Below are 14,174 nucleotides of genomic sequence, written 5' to 3' on the forward strand. Positions count from 1 at the left end.
AAAAACTATCTAAGTAAAGCTTGTCGGTTATTTTTTCTGGGCCCAAGGAAGTTTATTCAACCCATTTCCCAATCTCTCGCACTGCTCAAGATCTATATATACCTACTCTTGTTACACAACAACTAGGTGAGAGGTTTTCCTAAAATAAAAAAAAATAAAAAAAAAAAAACGGGTGAGAGGTATGCTTGTAAGTGATTCATATCTATAGGTCGTATTGGCAATGCTACAAAATTTAATAGAAGAAAAGTGAAGGATCGGTATGTTGAACTTTGAAGAACATTGGTCTAAGGAAAGAGAAAAAGGTGATCATGGTGGATTTTATATTGCCTCCTATCGAATCAGAATTTTGTCAATGACAATAATGGAATATCACTCCTATAAGGTGAATTATAATTTAGTGTTTTACATCCAATTGAGACCCTTCCATCCCCATTGTAGCTTGTAAAGTTGTATGTGACATAATACACATTTCCCGGCCCTCATCCTAGTGGTGCAACGAGTCTTCCTAGTCTAACTATCAAGTATGGCCCCGGCCCCATTAAACCTGAAAGTTATTAGGAGTATGATTTGTATGAAGAACACGAGAACCTTATACATCTCAACGCAACATTGCAAAGGAGGAAAACAGATAGAATGTTCGTCATACGTATTGTTTTATCTTATTTTAATTAATCGTGATCAATTGGTATGTAGTCCATATGTTCAAATATAGTGATGGAAACATATGATTGCTATTAAATGTTTTTTTGTTTAATATGTAGGAAAACAATAATTGTCAATAGTAGAAACTAAATAGAGTTAACTAATTGCATCAAGTACAAGAAAACATATAACGCTAATTTTGCTAAGCAATTTTCATACATATTGCTAAAGAAAAAATATTTTCCTATAATTTTTTGGGTTGATATGAAATTTATTTTCTCAGTTATCATAATCGATGAATAGTTCCTACACAATCATTTTCTTTATGTATCTGTGTACGACTTAAAAATTGAAATTGAGTGCTTTTTAAGGTTTAGTTTGCTAGTGGGTAGTTTATGATTCATTACTAACAACCGCTAACATTATCAATGATTGACACTATAGAAGTCGAAAATGTACGAGAAAATAGTTGTAAATTATCGCAACTAAGAAAATAGTTTTTGTCCATTTATGGATAACTTAATTATACGATCCGAGTACTACCAAATAGGATCATAGGACCAATTGATTAACACCTTCCACGTTTATCTCTGTCATTTGACACGAACATAATCGAAACATTCCCTCATTTAATCATCCATAACCTTTTCTTTTCACCATCAAAATTCAAAAACACCGTAAATCAAAATCCCCAATTTCAAACCCTAAAACCTCCACAACAAACCCTAAAATCAATGGACAAATCTACGCTAGCCTCCATTGGAGAACGTTTGAAAGCTGGAGGAACACAAATGGGAAGAACAATATCCCTAAAAGTGAAGGAAATGAAGGACCTTCTTCAAACTCCAACTCCAGAATCACGAATCGTCGATCAATCCACTTCTCCGACGCTCGAATCTCCTGATTGGGGCCTTAATCTGCGAATTTGCTCGCAAATCAATGCCGAAGAATTGAGCGGTGCTGAAATTGTGAAGGCGATTAAGAAGAAGATCAACAATGGCGGAAATGGTGATGCTAAGGGGTTGAGGTTGGCGTTGGAGCTTCTAGAAGCTTGTGCGATGAACTGTGAGAAGGTTTTCTCGGAGATTGCGTCGGAGAAAGTTGTGGAAGATATGGTGGTTAAGCTGATTGAGAATCCTCAGGCTGATCGAGAATGTCAAGTTAGAGCTATGGAGTTGATTAGGGCTTGGGGTGAGACTGAGGAGTTGAGTTATTTGCCTGTTTTTCGCCAAACTTATGAGGTGATTTGAACAATTTATTGCCTTAATTCAGTTTATTCGTGTTTGATTGTATGTTGAATATTTGAGGGAAATGCGTATTTGTAGGCCATGATTTGTTCATATAATCATATTTTGCCTGCATTATTTTGATTTTTGGTGGATGTGTAACTTAGGTTATATTGTTAGATTAACTTCCTTAGTTTTGCGTAAAATTCATTTGATTCTTGTTGAAATCACATGTTGTGCACATGTCAGTCTTCGGACATTGGAGATAAGGAGGGATACGGACCACCTTATTGGCTCGAGGAAGCTTGAGGAGCTATTCCTCCCATCATCAATTGGTTTTGGGATGAAACCTCTTCATGGTTTGAACTTTCCTCTTCTAATTTTTGGGTAGCCTAGCTGCCTAGGTTCATGTTCTCTAACAATTTGACAATCTGGTAGTTTGATTATGTAGTATGGAGTAAGTATTGTTATAGGCGTGTTATTTTGTTTCAAGAGTTAATCCATCTTAACGCTTTGAATCATCCAATTTATGTAAGAACATCTTAGAAGTCTAGTAATAAACTATAAACTTTTGACAGGTGATGCTGTATCTTGACGTCTGAAATAGATTAAGGCTCTTATCGATGATATATATTGTCTGGATGGAGGGAGTATTTTGTTTTTAAAAGTATTAGGATTGTAAAGTAGAGTGGCTCAGCAATGAAATTGAAATCACACAGTGCTGATTGATGCGATGCCATATTGGTAACTTACATGAGCTTCGTCACATTTGTCACTCTTCAATGTGTCATACAAGTATACAACTATCCTTGAAAAAAATTCACATACTGGAAAGTCCATTTAGGTAGTTAAGTTTAATAATGTTGGCAGTATCAAGTCACAAATAAAATAACTTTTTATCAAATCTCTAGAGAAGATGTTGCAGCAATGTTATTATTTTTCAAAATTTATATTGGGTTGTAATTGCCATTATGTTCTAATATCTCTGATGGTTCTTTTTGTTGCTTCATCAAATCAAATTGACAGAACTTGAAAAGGAGGAGCATGTCTTCTCAGGTGGAAGATGGATCATTTCCGCCTGTGCAGTATTCTTTGGAGTCATACACCGATGAGCATGAAGTCTCACCACCTGAAAGCTATCCGATTCCTGGCTCAGAGTCAAATGGTGCAGCTGATGCTATGCTGCCTTACAACTATGGCAATCTTAGTTCAGAGCAAAAGAAGGAATTTCTAGAAATTACCAAGAATAGCCTTGAAGTGCTTTCCAGTTTGTTGAGCTCTGAAGCAGATCCCAAAGTCATTGAGGTAATGTTTTTTTATAGATCAGGACTCAGCTGCAGGTTTAAGTTTTGAAGTGTTTAATTGTTAACCTCTGTGGATCTATCACTGAACTCAGATAAAAAAAAAAATAATAAATAAATAAATAAAAAAAAAGTATCTTACCTACATACTGATAGTTTTTTATATTTTTTTTAACTGTTCCAAAGCATGCAATTATAGCTTGCTGCACGCCTGCACCTCTACATCTATGCCTATTGTCACAGGATGCATCTTTAGCTCAGGATGATGTTAGGTGTTAATGTGATATATTGACCTGCACACTTTTAAACAACTAAAGCGAGCCCTCCAGTTTCACATGGTAATTGATGATTAGGTTTAGCTTTGTCGCCCATATATTCATATGATACCTATAATTAAATCCTATAATAGCTTTGCAAGCCCTTCACTCAAAAGGGTGTGGGAAGTAGAGAAGGGGATATTTAAGAATATAACAGAACAACAGAGGTATCAGTTGCCATTAGTCTGCGGTTTACCTATGTTGTTTTTTAGCTGTCTATTAGCCAATTATTTCTGTGACCATAACTGATAAATTTTATTATATGATCCCTTTTACATATCTTAACCAATTCCATATGAAGTGTGTGCCTAGTACTTAAAAATCTACTTCCTCCGTTCTTTTTTACTTGACCCGCTTTGACTTTTATACTATTCATCACCCCACCTTTGACCGTTTTTTGTGAATTATATGCAAGGAAAAACATGTTCATGTGGGATCTTGTTAGAATCGTTTAAATAAGTACTATCACAATATATAACTTTTAAAATTTTTACTTATAGAGGATTAAAGTTATTGATGATTAAATTGTGCATCGACAAGCATGATAAAAGAAACAGGTCAAGTAAAAAAAAACAGTGGAAGTATGTTATTTTAGACTTTGCGTCTAGTTCTGGACACAGGTACATCACATACATGTTCAATACCTTAGGTGCTAGACTTGGTCCCTTTTATGAAATTTTATCTCGCACGCGTCCTTAATAGTAAGTCAAAACTTCTGTAATCAGGTCTGAGTGTTGAGAATTTTACACAAGAACTTGAAATTGAGTCCAAGAAACATATCTTAGAATAGAAAGTTGTTGACAGTTTTTTTTTTTTTTTTTTAACCCAAAAGTACACTTTGTGTCTGTTTGCAAGAGCAAGAGTGCAAGACTTGTAGACATTTTTTGTTAATCTGGTCCATTATGTGATGGCATTACTTGAATATTAATCTGATTCAGTGATGCCATATTTTCCTACTTGACAAAAATCGGTTTGTTTACCTCAGTCTGGTGTGAATAGGTTATGGTCCTTATGGATAATTTCCTGTACATAAAGAGCTTTCTTATCTTTCGCCAGTTCCAAATGTATGTGTCCCTCACCGTGTTTTCTATCTTTGCAGCTCAGTAGTTTACATAAATGTGTCAATCTGTTAGACAGTTCTGACTTCTGATTATTTGACTATTGATTGGTTTATTGAAAGTGTAGCTCATTTGTGATATTGCAGGATGATCTGACGATGAACATGTTAGACAAGTGCAAGGATTCACAGCCTGTTCTTCAGAGGATAGTTCAAAGCACAAATGATGATGAAAGCTTGCTGTTTGAGGCTCTGAATCTTAATGATGAACTCCAGAAAATCATTTCAAAATTTGAGGAAATGCAAGTTTCCAGAAAACCTGACGTGCAAAATTCTGAAGAGCCAAAGGAATTTCATTCTGTTGATGCCCAGTCCCCTCCATTGGTAGAAGCCCAGCCCCCTCCACTGGTAGAAGCCACAGTCGTGAACAAACCAAAGGAATCCCCTGAAGTAGAGACTGCCAAACCTGCTGCTGCAGATCTCGATAAGGGCGAACAATCCAGCAATGATAAGAAGTAGGTTTGATGAAGGGGGTGGATTTTTTATTTTTTTTTCCTTCCTTCCCACTTTAGTTTTCATTCAGTGAGTGATGTACGTATGCTTATGGTCTGTCTTCTTCCAGATGACCATGGTTGCAGTTATTTTAAGGTTTCAGTTATGCATTAATCTTCCTGCAGAGCCGATAGAAAATTTTCTCTATCCTACAGTATCTAATGCTGTAGGCCTCTGTATATAATGATCTTGGCGGCCTTGCTATGTTTCTCGACTGTTTATTCGAGTAATAATAGCAGTACCAGATTCAGTGATTTCTTATTTGCTGTACTCTAATTTACGTCTGTTTTAAGTAATTCAGTGGGTGAGTATGTGATTGCACAAAACAATGCTCAGAATTTGAACTGTTTGACTAAACGTGAAGCATGGGATAGAGAATGTAATATAGGGACTTGTTTTATTATTTGGATAAGAGGGAAAAATGACTATTTAAATGGCAAAATGGCTATATTATCTTGTCTATCCAAAAAAATTACAAGTAAAATTACAATTAAAATTGGCATCTTTTCTTTGATGTGTACATACAGAATATCAAAAGTTGGCTGGGGATTTGAGTTGTGATTGATAATTTCTACCTTTCACTAACATGGATGGATTATACTTTGGGTAGGAAAGGTTCCATGAGTGGTAAAGAGTGGTTTTGAAAGTTGTATCAATCAATTGTTTTCTTCTTGTCATAACAAAGTTCGTAGAAGAAGACTCTACTTGAGGAGCAGATTAAAGAAATCTTCAAATGAGCCCTATGAGATTTGATCTCGCATCTAAGTTGGGGAGCAATTAACAACGTCTCTGCTCACCACCTAAGCATGGATGTCATATAAGAGTCTTTGCTAATATAGGGAAAAAAAATAAAAAATAAGCCCCCACATGTGAAATTCCTATTTATAGGATAATGGAATCTCCTCTTCTGGAGCTAGCTTTTGGGTATGACTCTTATATTGTCTTGTATCAATGGTATCAAAGCTAACCATTGCTCCTTTGTGCCTTCATGTGATCGATGGAGGTTAGTGACGTATCCAGGAATTCAGAAATGTGGGTTCAAAATCTTTAAAAAAATAAGATATACGACATCAATCCGTTCGTTTTAATTGCAACATTGGTGATTTCATGCTTATCAATACACGCTCTACAAGCTAAACATCTTAAGTTATATCAATTTTGTAAAAATTATGAATAGTTGATATTATAAAAAAGATTCCGAGACGAATCTAACAATATCCCACTTGGCTATATATATTTTTTAACGTATGAATCACAAAAGAGTATGTGTTTAAATTGTAATTGTAAAATTACAAACGTTAAAAGGAGTATGTGTATAAAATTACAAAAGTAAACTCCATTCTACCATTGGGCTTTTCTACTTTTCCTATTCTTACTTAAGCGCACAAATTGCTTTTATAAGTTTTTTTTTTTGTTTTTTTATTTAAAAAAAAAAAATTCAAAAAATCAGTTGGGTTCATTGAACCCACTGATGGAGGTGATGCTGGTGCTCATAAGGGGCAAGGAGCGTTCTCTCTCTTCTATCTTCTCCTTTCTCCCTTCTTCATTCTCTATACTATAAACAGGGTGATATATTACGGTCCATTGCAAGGTATGGTCATAAAAAGGGCTAATATGGGGTTATAAAGTACAATAAGCTCCCATCACTTGACCTAGCTTTTGAGATGACTTTTCGCCAAAAAGGAAACCGTGATCAAGAGAAACGAACTCACGTTAACGCTCTAACTTAGAAACATCTCTTCGTATAGTTTATATTCCGTATATATTCCTCCCACGGTAAACGATAGGGTTTTCTTTTAACTCCAATATTCACTCCATTAAAAAGCCTTCTTTACTCAACTGCTCTTCCTCTCACTTTCTCTGTCTTTAGCCGCCTCCATTGACGTTTTCTCGAGGTTCAATCTGAGAAATTAAGAATGTTGGACATCAATCTATTTCGTGTAGATAAAGGTGGAAACCCTGAAATCATCCGCGAATCTCAACGTCGTCGTTTCGCAGATGTAGCCATTGTTGATGAGATTATCGTCCTCGACCAAGAATGGCGCCGACGTACTTTTTCTCTCTCCTCTTTTTCATATTTTAGTTTATTGAAATGAATTCTTCATTTTTGTTTTTCTGGAATTTTGCTTTTGATGTTTTTGATTGAAGTTGCTTTATTAATGGATCTCTGTTAATTTTGTGATTATGAAGTTGCGTGGTTAGTAAGCTTGAATTTCTAGGAAAGTTTTGATTTTTCTGTGTGTAAAATTGTGGGAGAATGTTGGAATGGTGATTTAAAGTTGTTTTTACATATAAAATTTGAAAATTTTGGTTATGATTGGGAAAATGTAGTACAATTTTTACACTGATTAAATTTGCCAACTTACTTTTATTTTTGAGGATCGAATTTTGGGATTTTTTTTAATGGAGGTTTTTGTGATATTGGTAGCTTCAAAAGATCACCAGCGACAATTCTACATTTGGATTTTTGGTCGAAACCAACTTCATTTAGTTGCTTAAATCCTTGAATAAAGAGAATTTGATTCCTTTTTGTAGCATAATTAGTGATAATGATCGACAGTTAGTTAAAGGTAAACTGTATAAAGTTCTTACTAAGTCCTTTAAATATAAATTTGAAATAAACTTTTGACTTGAAAGTTTAGTTTTGCTACAGATTAGAAATAATATTGTGTTTCGTTTGCAGTAATTTAGTGTTGTATCTGTAAGTATTCAGGTTTTGAAGTATGTTTTGATCGAAAAGCTCAACTGGACAAAGGAGATAGATTTGGTCACAATGTTGTTTGATTGGTCATTAGTTATTACATTATGGCGTAGAAGTTTTATAATTACCTCAGTGGTTCAAATAGTTTTTCATTACCTCAGCGGTCAACTTGATAAATGATTGTTTGTTAGGTCAATTTGAGCTAGAGAGCTTGCGCAAGGACTTCAATAGGATCAACAAAGAGGTGGCACGCCTGAAAATTGTGAGTTGCTGATTGTACTCATGATTTGCATGTATTTAAGAATGTTATTTTGTCTTTCGAAATCTTACCAAGGCAATTCTGTGCAGAAAGGTGAGGATGCATCTGAAATGATCAAAAGCACAGACGAGAATAAGAAATCAACTGCAGAGAAAGATGCTGAAGTTCAGGAAGTTAAGGCTGCATTGTATGCCAAATTGGAATTGATTGGGAATCTGATTCACGATTCTGTCCCAGTTAGCAATGATGAGGTATGACTGTATATGGATGTAGATGGAAAACAAATTATCTTCTACATTTCTTGGTGATTGGATATAGTGCTCAAGAATTATAAGAAATTACTTCGTTTACTTTTTTTGGTGGTTAGATATAGTGCTCAAGAAACATAAGAAATTAGAAATAAATGCATTTTAATCAGACTTGGTGCCCACAAACTCACTTGGTGTCCACAAACTTGTTTGTATGATGATGTAGGCGAACAATGCTGTGATCCGAACATGGGGTGAAAGGCGAATGGAACCAAAGTTGAAAAATCATGTTGACCTCGTTGAGCTTCTTGGGATAGTAGATACGAAGAAAGGTGCTGTATTTCTTGTTTTTGAAAGCTTTGTATTTTGTACTCCAGCGTTTTTTTTAATTCTTCCTTGTTTAATTCCTCATTGTTTTTGTGGATACTCGTGTTTAATCCCTCACCTCATTTTTTCTCATTTCTGCAAATTGAATGCTCTTCACTACTGGTAAGGATAGGAACAGATTCATTGATTGTTTCACGGCTCTCTTTCTGTGGCTGCTTGACAGATGATTGTGAATATGAATTCAGTTTCTATCGCTTGGAATTTGAATATGCTTTGTTTTAGCTGATCATTTTGCTCATTTTGTCACTCTATTTTAATGTAATTTAAGGCCAACTCTCGTGTACTCTTGGGTGAAGGTAGTATGCATTCAGTGAGATAGTGTCCTTCAACTCATATTTAAGCAACCATATTGTCCAGTCCTTCACACCACTGTCATAGCATGTCGCTTATATAGGATGCATAAATGTTCATATCCTATCTAACGGCTAATTGTGCTAAATATGACATGTACAGGCTCCAACGTTGCTGGTGCTAGAGGTTTTTACTTGAAAGGTGATGGCGTCCTTCTGAATCAAGCTCTGATAAATTTTGGTCTCAGTTTTCTGTCATCAAAGGGGTATACACCGTTAATGACTCCATTCTTCATGCGGAAAGATATCATGGCAAAATGTGCTCAATTAGCCCAATTCGACGAAGAACTTTACAAGGTAAAATTTTCAATGCGCAGATAACTGTTTGTGTATGATTCTTATGAGGTATGTATGTATGTGCTGTCCTCACTGTTTATCTTTCTGTTATTAAATTCATTACACTATGTACTGGGTTGAACCATCTAGACATTCCTAATCATATCCCTGTGATGTCTATGTGTTACTGATCAGATTTAGTCTTAAGAGAATATTGTTAATCTTACATTAAAAAAAGCACCGATTACTACTGCTTACTGGCTGTTGCTGGTTGCTGATGAGCATGGATGCATTCTTGCTTAATTGTCTGGCTATTCAGTAAGTAAATTGTTGAAGGTTAAGTTGTTGATTCATATTTCCAATAGGTAACTGGTGAGGGGGATGACAAATATTTGATTGCCACTGCTGAGCAGCCGCTTTGTGCTTTCCACTTGGATGATTGGATTCATCCCTCCCAACTCCCAATAAGGTGCAATCTTTGTTCTTTTGTACAATTGGAATTATTTGATTCTTTGATTGTGTCCTTATTTTTGTGTTATTCTTGTTAGATATGCCGGATACTCATCGTGCTTCAGGAAAGAAGCGGGTTCGCATGGGCGAGATACTCTTGGAATTTTCCGAGTTCATCAGTTTGAGAAAATTGAACAATTTTGCATCACTAGCCCAAATGGAAATGATTCATGGGATATGCACGAGGAGATGTTAAAAAACTCTGAAGAATTTTATCAGCAGGTATATTGTTTTCTCCTGTCTGCAGTATTCTATTTCTGTGTACTATGTGTGTTGTATCAACTTCAAATCTATCATGATAACTGTTTTGGATATCTGACTAAACACATGTTGTAGCATCCTTAATTTTGTTAATGATAAACTCTTGCATGTTTTGGCGTGTTTCTTTGTTTTAGAATGCTTGATTTGCAATTGCTGCCCTTTCTTTATTATGGTCTGGAGTGCTTCAAGTCTAGTTCAGCCTTTTAAATTGGCTTTTCCATTGCAGCTGGGACTTCCTTATCAGATTGTGGCCATCGTTTCTGGTGCCCTGAATGACGCAGCAGCAAAGAAGCTTGATTTGGAAGCTTGGTTTCCTTCATCTAATCAATATAGAGAGTTGGTGTCATGTTCAAACTGTACAGACTTCCAGTCAAGGAGATTGGAGATTCGATATGGCCAGAAAAAGGTACTCTGTGAATTGTCTTCTAAATTTTGGTGGATCTCCTATACCTAATTAACCTAATTTATCGTTTATTTGCGACTCCTATTGTTTCAATTAGCACTGTCCATTAAGATGATTTAGAGAGCATGAGTTTGAAGTTTTATATCTTTTGCTTGGTCACAGAGCAATGAACAAACAAAGCAATATGTCCATCTGCTGAATTCAACTCTGACAGCAACTGAAAGAACCTTGTGCTGTATTCTGGAGAACTACCAGAAGGAAGATGGAGTCGAAATACCAGAAGTTTTAAGACCATTCATGTATGGGAAGACCTTCTTGCCTTTCCAGAGCAAACCCGCCCCAGAAGCAAAGGGAAAGAAGTCTAAAGCTTAAGCCTTAATGTATGTCTTACCAATAGAGAAATTGTAAACTTTAATACTAGCAGGTTTTTAAAAGTAGGTTGAGATGCTCTGCAACTTGCACAAAGATTCAACGAGGTATACGACGTCTTGTTTTGCTGTTGCTCGTAATTTTTGTTGGATTTGTCGTCTTGATTTTATCTTAACGGACAAATTGTCACATTGTAGTGGAATACACCATAATTTTTAGTCGTACCCTTTGGCTTTAATGCAGTTCTTATCTTTATTATCTTGATGGATTTTGATCCTGGAGCAAAATTTGAGACATCTGAATGATTATTGGTAATTTTTTACGGAGTATTTTGTACCAGTATAAAATTTTACATGATTGGCAGAATTTGACGCCTGAGATCGAGTAATCATTGTTGTTAACGTTATTATGAGGCTATGACAAAGATGATTGATATAGGTTTTGCACATCTATCTTAGCAATTTTATGAGTACAAAAGTTTCATATTTTTATTTTTTTTAACTCTCTTATTTTCTCAAGGAAAGGGAAACTAAAGTTACTAAACTATACATGTTGAATGGTAAGCTATCGAATACACAAAATAATAAATAATCCCTTATTAACATAACACGAATAAGTTCATAGTGTTAGAAGATAAATATGAATGCCTATAATTATTTGATTTGATTTCACAATGTTCACACAAGTCCAAAGACTTGTGAACTTGTGTGGCATTATATGTAAAACTCTTGGCTATATAAGCCATGTTACCGGAGCAATATACATAATCAATTTCTCCATCTACTCTTACTCCTTTATAAAACTTTCTATCGGTAAAACTTTAACACGTTATCAGCACGAGTTTTCAGTCAGGTATATTTATACCTACTTATAAAAATTTATAACAAAATAATACTATCTACTTCTAACTGTTTCGAGGAGTATGCTCTATAGTTGCCCATATTTGGGATCCTCTATAACAGAAACTCAAACATTTACTATATATACCTCAAAAAACAACGGTGAAAGTTCTCTTACTTGTGAATTTACTACTATCATCTTTTGTTTATTCATGTTGATGTTTCTTTATTTGATCCATGTTGATATTACATACTCATTTTACGTAAATTTTTATCTTAGTTATTATAATTGCTAAGTAGTAGCTTTGCATGCATATTATTATTAACTAGATTAACAAAAAGATGCAGCCTTTTTATACTTATTATTTTTCTTACTTTTACATACTTTTTTGTGTTTCTTTCCGTTTTCGAACCCATGATCTTTTATAGATATTAGGGCTCTCGGACCACTATGGCTTGCATTCCCAGTGTGATAACCTTTTACAATTATAAATATATATATGGACCATAATTTTATGCCAGTACGTTAGACTATTATATGATATTTTTACAGTTGTACAGAACAGTAACGGATAAACCTACCTCTATAAAAGACGGATTTTTCCCCCAATTTCACCACAAATCCTTTATCTCTTCCCACTTTTTATCCAAAAATCACCTAAAAAAAATAAAAATTTCACCCCCTTCTTCTCCGATATGTTCCCCGACGACGGCAACCAAAACACCCAAAACACCCACAACTTCACTTTTGAAGAAGATTTAAGGAAGATAAAACAATATTTCCTTCTAATTACGGCACTTGTAGTTCTATTAGTAGCAATATTAATTTTTGTCATTATGTATAAGTAAAACTCACTTATTTTGTCGTTTTAGTATATAAAAGCTTGTTTTTGTTTTATTATGTTGTTTGTTGTTATTAATCATCATTGTATAATATTACCGTTATCATTATAATTATTGTTACTACTGTCATTGTTGTCGTTTTGCTGTTTTTTTGCAACTAACATGATTAATTTTTGTCTAATCATATAATTACTCACAATAATAAACCAAGGGGGAGAAAAGACTATATTATTTATGGTTTATTATTATTAAATTTAATTATCACGTGTCTTATTAACTTAATTATAAATATGGAAGAACTAAACATGTGAGTTGTACATATAATTTGTTATTATAATCTAATTATCACGAAATTTGTTGTAGCTAAAATGGGAGACCTTATGAAAAGACAGTTCAGCATCTTAGATTTATCTGGAAAGAAATTTCTGGAATGGAAAGTGGATGCAATGATGAATTTGAAAGCTCAAGGTTTGGAGCACACTGTTAAAGAAAATAAAAGTCCCTCTGGTCAAACAACTGATGCTACCTCTTCTGCAATGACGGTTGAAAAACCTATCACTGAACAAGATAAGGCAAAAGTCTTAGTGTTGTTAAGGCATCATTTACATGAAGGCCTTAAAACTGAGTACATGATGGTTGAAGATCCCAAAGAATTATGGGATTGCCTTAATGAAAGATTTGGACACCACAAAAGGGTGCTCCTGCCTAAGGCATTATTTGATTGGACAAATTTACGGTTCCAGGATTTCAAATCTGTAATTGATTATAATTCAACCATACATGAGATAGTGTCTATATTGAGATACTGTGATCATCCGGTTACAGATGAACAGATGATTGAAAAAACACTCACTACCTTTCATGCAAGTAACATACTGTTGCAAGAACAGTATCGTGAAAGAGGTTTTAAAAAGTTCAATGAATTAATGAGTATATTGCTTGTTGCGGAACAAAATAGTGAACTTTTGTTGAAAAATCATAACCTGAGACCAACTGGGTCTTTGGCCACTCATCATGAGGCAAATGCAACAAATTCTTATCCACCCGAGTCAAATGCTACAAGAAGAGGTGGACGTGGAAATTACAATGGTCGTGGAAGAGGCCGTGGAAATTATCGCGGACGCGGCCGTGGTCGTGGTAGAAATAATTTTCAAAGAAACAGTAATTTCAAAAAATTTGAAAAACAGAAGGGACAGTCATCTGGAAGCCACAAACAAACTCCTTCGAAAGGAAAAGACACATGTTACAGATGTGGCATGACAGGACATTGGGGACGTACTTGTCGAACGGCCAAACATTTGGTAGACCTTTACCAGGCTTCTGTAAAAGGCAAAGAGAAAAATGCAGAAGCAAATTATGTTAATGAGGAAAATGCTCCTTGTCCCAGCCTTGATGTGTCTGATTATTTCATGGATAATGCTGAAATTGGAAATGATTTCATTCTTGGAGAAAACAACAATACTTAGGTTTCTCATCTACTAATGTAACATATGCTATGTTTTAATGTATTTTCTTAGTTCCCTGTATTCTAAATTTCTAGTCATGTACTTTAAATCTCTATCATCAATAAAAGTTTGTATGATATTATTCTAAACTAATCTCAAATTTATTTTATGAAGATATGGATCTACCT

The 14,174-nt window shown here is 34.8% G+C and overlaps 3 protein-coding genes across 3 annotated transcripts; all 3 read left to right on the top strand.

The window, feature by feature from the left end:
- The first annotated feature begins 1,220 nt into the window (after window positions 1–1,220).
- Window positions 1,221–5,358, top strand: LOC110734354 (TOM1-like protein 2). Its single transcript, XM_021914485.1, has 3 exons — window positions 1,221–1,883; window positions 2,895–3,173; window positions 4,691–5,358. Exons 1-3 carry the CDS (start codon window positions 1,377–1,379, stop codon window positions 5,060–5,062), a joined length of 1,158 nt encoding a protein of 385 aa, XP_021770177.1. The 5' UTR covers window positions 1,221–1,376; the 3' UTR covers window positions 5,063–5,358.
- Window positions 5,359–6,718: 1,360 nt separating this feature from the next.
- On the top strand, window positions 6,719–11,123 carry LOC110734355 (serine--tRNA ligase-like). Its single transcript, XM_021914487.1, has 9 exons — window positions 6,719–7,144; window positions 7,988–8,058; window positions 8,145–8,306; window positions 8,530–8,635; window positions 9,144–9,337; window positions 9,682–9,785; window positions 9,865–10,048; window positions 10,314–10,493; window positions 10,653–11,123. Exons 1-9 carry the CDS (start codon window positions 7,012–7,014, stop codon window positions 10,860–10,862), a joined length of 1,344 nt encoding a protein of 447 aa, XP_021770179.1. The 5' UTR covers window positions 6,719–7,011; the 3' UTR covers window positions 10,863–11,123.
- A 1,786-nt stretch (window positions 11,124–12,909) lies between these two features.
- Window positions 12,910–14,007, top strand: LOC110734603. The gene has a single exon (XM_021914765.1). The coding sequence runs from the start codon at window positions 12,910–12,912 to the stop codon at window positions 14,005–14,007; it is 1,098 nt and encodes a 365-aa protein (XP_021770457.1).
- Window positions 14,008–14,174: the final 167 nt, after the last annotated feature.

The sequence above is a fragment of the Chenopodium quinoa genome, unplaced genomic scaffold (assembly GCF_001683475.1).
Source record: "Chenopodium quinoa cultivar QQ74 unplaced genomic scaffold, ASM168347v1, whole genome shotgun sequence".
Lineage (NCBI taxonomy): Eukaryota > Viridiplantae > Streptophyta > Magnoliopsida > Caryophyllales > Amaranthaceae > Chenopodium > Chenopodium quinoa.